Below are 12,413 nucleotides of genomic sequence, written 5' to 3'. Positions count from 1 at the left end.
ATTTTCATCTCTCTCTGTCACCCTTTCCACTGCTGTTTGCACTCGTTCATGTTTTTTGCCGTCGTAAGATCCTTAGGTGCAGGACCATCCCCTGTTGTTTAATGGTATACAGTAATCCCTCCTCGATTGCGGGGGTTGCGTTCCAGAACCCCCCGCGATAGATGAAAATCCACGAAGTAGAAACCATATGTTTGTATGGTTATTTTTATATATTTTAAGCCCTTATAAACTCTCCCACACTGTTAACATTATTAGAGCCCTCTAGACATGAAATAACACATTTTAGTCAAAAGTTTAAACTGTGCTCCATGACAAGACAGAGATGACAGTTCTTTCTCACAATTAAAAGAATGAAAATATATCTTTTTCTCTTCAGGAACAGAGAATTTCAGAGAGAGAGAGAGATCGCTCTCAAAGAAAAGCAAACAATCAAAAAATCAATACATGTGCTTTTGGAAGCACCGCGATAAAGCGACCGGCATTTCTTAGAGGTGCGTTCGTATCCACTAGGCAAACAGCTTCTGTGCAAACAGCACCTCTGCTCACAGCCCCTCCGTCAGGCGCAGAGAATGTCAGAGAGGGTGAGAGAGAGGCAGAGACAAGCAAATAATTGAGCACCGCACGGGAAGCATATCTTATATCACTGAGGATTTTTAGTTAATATGTAATACATGCTCTGATTGGGTAGCTTCTAAGCCATCCGCCAATAGCGTCCCTTGTATAAAATCAACTGGGCAAACAAACTGAGGAAGCAAGTACCATAAATTAAAGACCCATTGTCCGAGAAATCCCGAACCAGCAAAAATCCGTGATATATATTTAGATATTCTTACATTTAAAATCCGCGATAGAGTGAAGCCGCGAAAGTCGAAGCGCAATATAGCGAGGGATTACTGTATACCCATTTTACCACTCTGAAATATCTCCCCCAGCCCTGGCTTTGACGGGCATGTACCTCACCCTCTTGCTTTGACGCCCTCACCCCCATGCTTGTGTATCATTTTGTCTACCTCAGGTATTTGCCTATTTTTGGGCAATTTGCTATTTTTTAAGCTTTCTTTGAGCTAAGTCTTTAGAGTCCTGGTCATTCCTGTCTTGCTATATGGTTGCGAGACATGGACGCTATCCAGTGACCTGAGATGAAGACTGGACTCCTTTGTTATTGTGTCTGTTTGGAGAGACATTGGGTACTGTTGGTTTGACTTTGTGTTGCTCATGGAGTCCCGAATGAGGCACATTACCTGCATTGTGAAGGAGCGTCAGTTACAGCAGTACGGCCATGTGGCGCATTTTCCCGAGGGTGATCCAGCTCATAAGATCCTCATTGTTTGGGACCTGAATGGCTGAACTAGGCCAAGGGGTCCCACACGTAACACCTGGTTGTGGCAGATAGAGGGTCATTTCCGGAGGGTGGGGACTGGACCGCATGTCTGCCTGGGGAGTTGCCAGCCTGGGATCCCGAGCTGTTTTGTCGTTTGGTGGGTGCGGCAACACACTGTGCCAGTGCATGCTCCCCAACTTGACTCGACTTTGAACTATACATTTTTTAAGGACCTGGCAACCCTGTACCTTAGGGTCATGTCTTACTATCTATTAAAACGCTAAGGTCTGTATGTGTGTCCAGTCTCTTAGAGTAATCTGACTGGTCAGTTTGGCTTTGGTGGTGCAATTGAGACAAAAAGTAGGAGTGTGAGACATAGGAGGAGGAGGAGGAGTAACTATGTAGGAGACACACTGAGAGTTGTCTTCAAAGACCGAAATCATAAAAGCAGACAGGAGGAGTGAGCAAGGCATCCCAAAAATGGCTGAGTCCGTGAAGCAGGCTTTACAGAAAGGCACTTCGAAAGACAGAACTTCAGTCAAGAGAGGCTCAGATATAGCGAGAATATCGAGGAAAAGTGCTGAAGGTACACATAAGGCGAGAGAGAGAGGGGTTAGAAGCACACGCTGATACGGCTCATTGCCGCGCCCACCACATGACAAATCAACTCAGGATCTCCAGATTAGGACCCAAGTGCAGCCATGGACACCTCGGCACCACACTAGTTCAGATGGAATGAAATTCTGCCACCATCTCACAGGTTTTTCCCTGCAGGGCTGGATGCAGATTAACGTCATACCCAAGACGAAGCAATTGCAGGTTAAGGGCCTTGCTCAGGGGCGTAACAGAGTAGAATCACTTCAGGCGTTTACGGAATTTGAACTGGCAACCTTTCCGATTACCAGTGCAGATCCCTAGCCTCAGAGCCACTAGACGGATAGTAGACAGAGTTTGAGATATAGGAGGAGGAGTGATTTAGGCGACGCACCGAGAGTTGTCTTCAAAGACAGGAGGAGTGAGCAAGGCATCCCAAAATGGCAGAGTTTGAGAAGCAGGCTTTAGAGCAGGGGTTCTCAAAGTCGGTCCTGGGGACCCACTGTGGCTTCAGGGTTTTGTTCCAACCAGATTTATAATCGGTGACAACTGCTAACACTGATCTCAAATAATTTGCTGGTATTTTTTTTCTCTTCTCTTATTCTACATTAACAAAGCAGAGAGGCATGATTTTTACATTTAGAAATATTTATGCTTTTGCTATAGATTTAAATGCTTAACTCCCTTTTATTGCTTTCATTACATTTCACCCTTTCTCTGTGCAGTTTGCTTCGTTCATTGTATCTTATTAATGACCATTAAAAACGAGCAGAGCAGACACCCAGGCAAACGACACTGAATCATGAAAGGCTGCAACTACTTTAGTGTCAGACTAACTAATTAGTAAATAATGTATTAATTAAACAATTAGAACACCTGGAAATGAAAATCAAGATGGATATATTGCTAAAAAGAAAAAAAATACATTATTCCCATATAACTGCCTAGTACATTTTAATATACATATATATTTTTTTTAACCAAACTAAGTTTTCTCATTTTTATAGTGTTCCCAAAACACACAATCTGGGAAATATCAGTTCACTTAACTAGCCCAGGATTCCAATTAAAAGCAGAAGCTGGTTGGAACAAAAACCTGCAGCCACAGGGGGTCCCCAGGACCGACGTTGAGAACCCCTGCTTTAGAGGAAGGCACTCAAAAGAGGAAACTTTAGTTAAGAGAGGCTCAAATATATAGCGAGAATATCGAGGAAAGGTGCTGAAGGTATACATAAGGCAAGAGATATCAAGTATTTTAAACTGTATTCTGTTGCCCGGGAATATGGCTCGTACTGTAAAAAAGACAGTGTTTTTGTACACAACTTACATGACTAATGGTGTTTTTTGTTTGTTTTTTTTTTCTCTCCCCGCAGGCCTACAACATTCATGTGAATGGTGTGCTGCACTGTCAAGTCCGATACAGCCAGCTCCTGGGACTACACGAGCAGGTAAGAATCACTGTTAACACACTGCAACCTCACAGTCTTAATTGTCTACGCTAACTTAAACGTGCTGCTGTTTATTTATTTACTTGTTTGTTTGTTCATTTATTGCTTTTCTCTGTACATGGCTTCCTACAAATGTCAGCGAGCACATTTATTTTTTCTGGTCTTTGGCCTCTTGGTTCTTCATAAAACCACATTCAATGTCAATGTTTGCCCTACAGTGAGAATTGCAGCTTTCTGCCCTGTCTATTTAGACATGGTGATAATCAAGGACAGCTTGGGCCTTTTTCCACAGCTGAAACTCATCAGAGTCACTTATCCCCCAGTGCATTATTAAGTGGCGCAACAGCAGGGTGCATAGTACAAGGCCTGTACTCAATTAGTGAAATGGAGATTACCAAGAAAACACGGGCCGAATGGTCCTCCCTGGAATTTCAGTGTTTCCTTAAAAAACATACGTAACACCAGAGTGGCATAGTTGTCTCTAATACTTCCTGTCCTGTTGTGTTAGATCTTCCCTTGCATTTTTGTAGGTTATTAATTTTTCAACCTACTGTTCCTGAAGGCCTAAGCTCATCCCAGCATCTAACTACTGCACCAGCCTGCAGTTTGGTTGTCTGCAGTCTGTTGTTTGTTTGCTTGTTTTCTTATTTTTACTCATTTCCACAGTTCTTTTCAAAGATAAACTTGAGGCCTAAAGCTTCCATCCACCTTGTCTTAAAGATTTTGAAACTCAATGTTTCCCAGCACCATACACACTGTCACGTTGCCATACATTCTCTGTGTTAAGTCAATTAGGGTATCTACTTTATTTCAATCAGAGGTAACGATAAAAAAATATCCATGGATGTCAGAATTTGAGTTTCTAGTCGGAATTTTCAGCTGGAACATCACCACAAGTTAGATTACCTATTTAGAAACTCCTGGTCTGGTCTGTCAAGTCCAAGTTTGTCTGACATTGCAAACTTTAGTATAAGCTGTTGTATTATATTCTTTGTTGACACTTCTGTCTATTTGTGTCTCATTAAGTCAGTCATACAGCCAGTACCGGCCAACCTCTGTCTGTGGACATGTTGCTATAGTGTTTGGATATGCAAAATACTGCATATGTTATAAATTGGTATTTATTCTGAAAAGGCAAGCACAACAAATATGTTTCTGGAGGTCTCCATGTTGTTTTTCTGAATGTTTTACTGGAACACGTTCAATTCGGGTGTGACGTCATTCCCAGCTTATTTCAGCCTTGCTATGTCAGATTTTCAGTGGTTAGGAGTTTCCATACACCAAGCTGAATGTTGTTTAAACAGCCAAGAAAATTACAGGAAATTGATGTAATGACTTTTAGAACCCTCTGATTGGCCAAATGCCTTAATTAAGTTAATTATGAGGGCACCTGTGGCAGTTTTTAAGAGCCTACCATTAGTATATTGGGAATTCTTTAGAACATTAGAACACTCTAGACGAGAACAGGCCATTCAGCCCAACAAAGCTCGCCAGTCCTATCCACTTATTTCTTCCTAAAAAACATCAAGTCGATGTCCCTAATGTCTTACTGTCTAACAAACTACTTGGTCGCTTATTCTTTGTGTAAAGTAAAACTTCCTAATGTTTGCACGAAATTTACCCTTAACAAGTTTCCAACTGTGTCCCCGTGTTCTTGATGAACTCATTTTTTAAAAAAGCAGTCTCGATCCACTGGACTAATTCACTTCACTTCAGTCAGGTCTCCTCTTAATCTTCTTTTGTTTAAACTGTAAAGGCTCACCTCTTTTAATCTTTCCTCTTCTCTGGACCTTTTCTAGTGCTGTTATGTCCTCTTTGTAGCCTGGAGACCAAAACTGCACACAGGACTCCAGATGAGGCCTCACCAGTGTGTTATAAAACTTGAGCAGAACCTCCTGTGACTTGTACTGCACACATCAAGGCGCTATATAACCTGACATTCTCTTAATGGCTTCTGAACGCTGTCGGGAAGTCAATAGCTTAGAGTCCACTATGACTCCTAAATCCTTCTCATAAGGTGTACTCTCGATTTTCCGACCGCCCATTGTGTATTCAAACCTAACATTTTTACTTCCTATGTGTAATTCTTTACATTTACTGACATAAAATTTCGTCTACCAAAGCCTGTCTGCTACCCAAGTCCTTCTGTGATGATATAACGGATTCTAAATTATCTGCTGATCCATTTATCTTGGTATCATCTGCAAACTTAACCTGATTGTTACTTATATTCCTGTCTAAATCATTTGTATTTATTAATAGCAGTGGCCCCCACACTGACTATTGCTGGTCACCACTCTTAACATTGGCTAATTCTGAAAAGTTTCCTCGCACCATCACCCTCTGCTTCCTGTGTCTGAGCCAATTCTGCACCCTTCCAAACCTTGAACTCCCACTTCTTTTAATTTGATGCCCACCCTCTCATGTGGCACCTTATCGAATGCTTTCTGAAAGTCCAGATAAATCAAATCATCTGCTCCACTCTGCTCATATCCTTTTATTGCCTCCTCATAATATTCCAGCATGATAGTAAAACACAACCTCCCTCTTCTGACCGCATGCTGGCTGTTCAGAATAACTCCTGTCCTTGCCAGATGTTGCTCAATCTTCTCCTTAATAATTCCTTCCATTAATTTTCCTGTGATGCACATTAAGCTTACTGGCCTGTAGTTGGTTGGCACTGCCCGGTCACCCTTTTTATATAATGGGATGATATTTGCCATTTTCCAGTCCTTACAAATCTCTCCAGTGCGCATTGACTTCCAAAAAGGAGGAGAATTCAAATAATTCAGTCAAGGCCTCATGAAAAGAAAAAAAAAAAAACTCAGGACCTCCATATGTCTGTGTCCTGCTTAGGAGCAATTTTCAAACAGTAGAAATATCTACAGACCACTCAGTCACCGCATGATTCAGGTACAGGAGGCACAAATGATCTGTCAGTGATGAACACTTCAAACGAACTCCATGACAATCTTGAGAAAATGGCAAGGGTGTTAGAGGCATCCGGTACCAAAGTATTTCCAGCCGCCATTAAGAGAGCCCTTCATCGCCATAGCCTCAACAGCTGTCATGCATGGAAGAAGCCACAATTATAAGACTGACATTAAAAAAAAAAAAAAAGCCAGTGTGAAGTTTGCAGGTGATCACCAGGACAAAGACCTGGGGCCTCATACATAACGGCGTGCATAGAATTCATGCTAAAATATAGCATAAGGACAAAAGCGGAAATGTGCGTACACACAAAAAAAATCCAGATGCATAAATCTGTGTGTTCGCCAACTTTCACATTCTTCCGCTCCATAAATCCCATTCAGCGTGAAAAGTAACACACGTGCACACGCCTGCTGCCCCACCCCAACTCCTCTCAAAATTACGCCTCTTTGAATATACAAATCAATATAAGATCTGCGTTCTGAAAAGACAATGGCAAAAGCACGGGGGAAAATAGAAGAATTTCAGCGAATACCAAGTGGAGCAAGGAAAGACGTACTATTTGTTGGTTTAAACAGTGATCTCAACAACAAAAGGAAGTCGATTGAATGACATAGCGTGTCAGAGAAACTCGAAGTCGTACAGTGCCCAAAATAAAATAAGAAGTTGTCAGATGTCAAAGTCGCAGTGAAAAGGTGAGTCGTAGCCCACCGTCTGAGTGTCATATGAAAGCTTTATTAGGGTACAGAGAAAAAAAACCAAATAGGGACACAGTGAGAAAAAAGCTTAAAATGTCAACTTTAATCTAGAAATTTCCACTTTAATCACGTAGTTTATTTTGTCATTAAAGTAGAACATCATGAACTTCATCTTTAAATTGTTTAATTTACTAGTTTCTCAAATACCGTCATAGCTAAATTAGCACGTTAAATGCTTTGTTTTGTATGTGTTCTATGTGCTCTATGTGTGTGAATCACTACGTGCTTCTTAAACGGGCTTTCTCTTCCTCCGACAGGACACAGAATACATTACATTCATGATATTACAGCTCTCTGAATAATTTAAATACTGAGATGTATACTTGATATCATTTTAATGATGATAGGAGTTAAAGCATGTTATTAAACATGGGAACACGGTAGAGCAGTGATAGTGATGAGCTGGCGCCCTGTCCACAGATTGTTTCTACCTCCCGCAAGATGCTTGCTGCGCCTTGCATGACCTTCAATGAAATAATTTATTGCAGCAGTACTGTCTCTTTCAAACGTACTAACCTCCAATTCCTGTCCTTCCTTTACTTTCTCCAAGTACCCAATCGCCACGCAATCAGCTCTATAATAGACGTTAAGCCATCTGTAAGCTCAGAACACCGATTCTTCAAAACTTTTAAGGAACTTTGAAATATCTTCGTAGTACATGTTTAATTACTCCATCCATCTATCTTTCCAGTGTCACGCCAGCCCACAGCAAGAATACAGCGCGAGGCAGGAACAATCCCTGAAAGGGACAGCAGGTCATCGCTACTGCTGCCCACGGTGTCCTCACATGTTTAATTATTAACAATATAGATTATTTAAATGAGGTTGACATTTTATCTATATAATATAATAAACCTATTTTGCTGCATTTCATCTTAAAAGTGATATCTCCATCATATGTAAATATGCGCTTTATAAAATGGCTCAGGTTATGCAATATTATAACTGGACTGCAAGTTTACAGTGAGGTGATTCTACTGATAAGTACAAACAGTTCTACAAGGAGCGCTTGATGGACTGATTGGGTGCGTTTGTAGTTGTTGTGATGAAACTGTTTCTGAACTGCGAGGTCCGTACAGGAAAGGCTCTGAATCATTTGCCGTATGAGAGCAGTTCAATAGACAGCATGGCTGAGGCAATGTGTGCTTGATGCTGTATACCGATAATTCTGTTTCCGATCAGCTGCTGCAGAGCTGTGATTCCACACTCAGATATAATGATATAAATACTCAGAGTGGTGCAGAGAGAGGAACAATGCTAAAGCAGCTATGTTTGGAATAGTTTGGCCATTCCGTGGACCATTATATTGTTACAGGTTAATTACAGTCAGATGCCTTAAACTAATTAACAATATGCAGTTAATTTCAGTGTATTTGATAAACCGTGTTAGGGATGTGCATCTAAAAAAAGAAAGGGAAACCACACTTGAACAAAAGCACTGCTTTGATGCTGGGTGCTGCCAGTTTGCAAAACCAAGCGGAGAACTTGCATTTAGCAACCGGGAAAATGTGTGTGGCTTTACGCAAAGTTTAGGTTTTATACATCACGATTTGAGTGTGGAAACGGGGGTTCGCAACATTTTTGTGCATATGTACCATTTATACATGAGGCCTTTTGAAGGAGTATTTTGTGATCAGGTGAAACCAAAATTTGGTCAAAATGATCACCACTATGTATGGAGGAAGAAGGGTGAGGCTTTTCAGTCATAGACCACTGTGAAGTATGGGTGTGGCAGCATCATATTGTGGGGGTGCTTTCCACGTAAAGGGACTGGAGCACTTGAGAAAATTTAAATGGCATCATCAGGAATGAAAATTACCTAGAAATAATGAAACAAGAAGTCCTCAGCAAGAACATTAAAACCTGGTTGCAAATTTTGTGTTCCATCCAGACTGTATGTAATGATACGTGGTACCTCCAATGCTGTAACAGACAACAATGTATAAGCACAACAATGGCCATCTGTTTTATAGGGCTACAACTAATGATTATTTTGGTAGTCGACTAATCGTTCAATTTATTTTTCGATTAGTCACGATTATTTCATGCCAGACTATTCTGATGCCTGTGGTTGCACATCCTGTTCTGGGTTCTAGTGCATTTCTTACCTCATAACAACCAACGTAAATGTATAGTACTTGTAAAAGTTACCGTTTTTTCTTTTCACTTTTATTTTCTCAGTCACGATCACGATACATTCCACCGCCTCCCCTGGGATCTGACGTTATTAGTTTTTATTTGAAACTGGGAATAACTGCAGACGTGAGTGGTATTTTGAGACAACTGGAAATTCTCAGATCTGGATGGATAAAAACTGACATACAAATGCTGGCGAATCTGCCTTATTCGTATCTCATTGTCACTTGATTTTTTTTATTCAATTTTATTGAGTGTTCCTGCTTACGCTGAATTAGTATGCGTCTTATGGCCCGTGAAGTCAAAGCCGCACTGACAAAATAACAGAGACATAGGTATATATGATATTTGGAATTATTCATTTTATGACCTTATAGTACATTTCGTAAAACATTGTGACACAGATGCAATATTATTCATATTCATTTACGTACCTTCTTTCGGTTGTAATCCGTGACCGCATTCCCCACCCCGATCTTGCCCAGTCTGCACAGTACTCCAGGACATACAGAGGAACGAATGTCCATCTGCAAGGTGAGCCATGAATGCTCTTCTTTTCTCGGTGGACCCTGTACATGCCTTGCACACAGCAAGCTTGTTATAGCACACAGCAACCAGCCACCTGCGTGCTCCCTCTAGCAGTGAATAAACTCACGCCTTCTGGTGTCAGCACACAGCACTGAGGGGAAAAAAAGAAAGAGACAAATATATGTGACATTTTGGAGAAATCATTGTATGACCTGAATAGTACCAATCGGAAAAAATCATCGCACTAATGCATTTTTATTTGAAAACGAACAGATCTGGTGTAAATTTGTTACTTGTAAAAATTAGCTTTTTTCACTTTTATTTTCTCAGTCTCGTTCACGCTCTCCCTCCCCTCCTGATCTGACCCTAACTAACTAACAACGCCAGCATAAATTCTCAAGAGATGGCGGCATCACAGTTCGAGGATGCTTGCATTTCAGATGCTCATGCATCGAGGTGGTGCTGCTGTGAAAAGAAAGCTCCACTTTGCATAATCAGCGTTCAACTTCTTTTTCTTTATCGGTGAAGTGCTCCCAACACTTCAGAAAGTTTCTGTCTCAATTTTTTTCCATCTCCTTCCCCCTCCTCCATCCGACTTGCCATTGCAACCAGGTTTATTTTCCTCTACATTCTTCTTCTCCTCCTCGGACGTCGTTCTTCGTTGGTAGGACTGTGTGCAGTCTTGACAAACAATAACAAACGATACACCCCCAGATGTTCATGTATGTGGTTTTTTGTGACTGGAGCCTCTATTGAAGGTTCTGTTCATGACGCGTCAACAATAACAAAATCCGTGTCCACGATTTTTTGTAGTCGACGTCGTTGATTACGTCAACTAATCGTTGCAGCCCTAGTGTTTTATTGTGGAAGAGTTTTTGCATAAAATATGTTCACACCCCAACTTTTGTTCCCTTATCCTGGCCTATAAGGAAACACCGCTTGCACTTGCACCTGGGACTAATGGATCCATTCTACAACTAGAATTGGATGCTACTGTGCTTCACTTTCCCTATTACAGGATGTCTTTTATGCATTTATACCCTATATAGTAGTATAGAGAAAATGCTAAATGGAAGGAAGAGGAGCAAGTAATAAGATTTTATTTAGCCATTATAATCATTCTTCTTCTTCTTTCGGCTGCTCCCATTAGGGGTTGCCACAGTGGATCATCTTCTTCCATATCTTCCTGTCCTCATCATTTTGCTCTGTCTACCCTGTCAACTGCATGTCCTCTCTCACCACATCCATAAACCTTCTGTTAGGCTTTCTTCTTCTCCTCTTGCCTGGCAGCTCTATCCTTAGCATCCTTCTCCCAATATACCCAGCATCTCTCCTCTGTACATGTCCAGACCAACACAATCTCTTCTCTGTGACTTTGTCTCCCAACCGTCCAACTTGAACTGACCCTCTAATGTCCTCATTCCTAATCCTGTCCATCCTCTTCACACACAATGCAAATCTTAGCATCTTTAACTCTGCCACCTCCAGTTCTGTCTCCTGTGCCACCGTCTCCAACCCATATAATATAGGTGGTCTCACTACCGTTCTGTAGACCTTCCCTTTCACTCTTACTGATACCCGTCTGTCAATCATTAATGGGCCCACAAGGAAATAAAAGTAAATTGGTATGGCAAATCAGTGATACAACCTGTTTATTTTAGATGCTGTCATAGACGATACTTGAGGTCACACTTCTACACCTTCTTGGTTTTCCCTTCTCGTCCTTCTTCTTGGTTCTTCTCTTTCTTACATTTTGACTTTAAGCTGATGACCTTTCAAAGCTTGTCAGCCCTAAGGTCAGCACCCTTAGCTGCTCTATGTCCAGTGCCAATTTTTCAGACCATAGCAGTACATGTTCATGAGGTATGCATGCACAAAGACAAGCAATGGTTTGAGAGGTTTATGTATGTGCAAAGTCCAGAAAATTACCAGTTTGCAACTTAAAATTCTGACCTCCTCTTATTTTTCTTAGACACTTTTGCCGAGGCAAGATTCATTTTTACCAGTTTAGCCTTCTGCCTGGAATCTCCCCTAATACTCTTTTATGTGGATAGCTAAGCTACTTTTACAGAAATAAAAAATTCAAATAGAAGAACATGCATTTCCTAGCTGCTTGATGCAAAAGAATAAAATGACATTTCCTAGTCTACACCATCACAAAGGCCGGACTAAAATTTGTGGACTGAACTGAAAATGTATGGCCCAAAAACCGGACTGACTTGCACCAGTTCTTTCCGGATGGAATTGGAAAAAAAATCCTTCCATGTATTGTGAGAAGCTTCTGAAAGGTAACCCCTAAGCGTTTAGTTTAAGTTAAGCAAGTAAAAGGAAATGCCTGTCAACTTTTATCTGATATAATAAATATCGGTTGAAATAATTCTACCTGTTAGCAATTGGATATAGAGGGTGGTGAATTCCTACAAGTACTTGGGGGGTCCTCATCAATGGCAGGTTGGACTGGTCCAGTAACAGAGATAAACTAGAGAAGTGCAGAGCAGGCTCTTTTTCGTTAGGAGACTGTGTTCATTTAATGAGGGAAGTGACATCCTTCACATCTTCTTTAACTCTGTGATGGTCAGTGCGAATTTCTACTACGTTGTGCTGGGACAGTAACATCACTTCAAGACATGCCCATAGAATCAATACGCTAATTTAAAAGGGACACCCACTTGATGCCCTGGAGGTAGTAGAGGAGGA

The 12,413-nt window shown here is 41.1% G+C and overlaps 1 protein-coding gene across 3 annotated transcripts in view; it reads left to right on the top strand.

Annotated features, from left to right (window-relative positions):
* The window catches only part of snx17 (sorting nexin 17), a 217,622-nt gene that overhangs the window by 99,271 nt on the left and 105,938 nt on the right, over positions 1-12,413 (top strand). For all 3 annotated transcript variants that reach the window (XM_039749489.1, XM_039749487.1, XM_039749486.1), the window contains exon 2: positions 3,289-3,363. In XM_039749489.1, the coding sequence (XP_039605423.1) occupies positions 3,289-3,363 (75 nt within the window). The remainder of the gene's footprint in view (positions 1-3,288; positions 3,364-12,413) is intronic.

Source organism: Polypterus senegalus, chromosome 3, assembly GCF_016835505.1.
Source record: "Polypterus senegalus isolate Bchr_013 chromosome 3, ASM1683550v1, whole genome shotgun sequence".
Taxonomy (NCBI): domain Eukaryota; kingdom Metazoa; phylum Chordata; class Cladistia; order Polypteriformes; family Polypteridae; genus Polypterus; species Polypterus senegalus.
The sequence above is the reverse complement of the archived record's forward strand: the minus strand, read 5'-3'. Positions and strand labels throughout refer to the sequence as shown.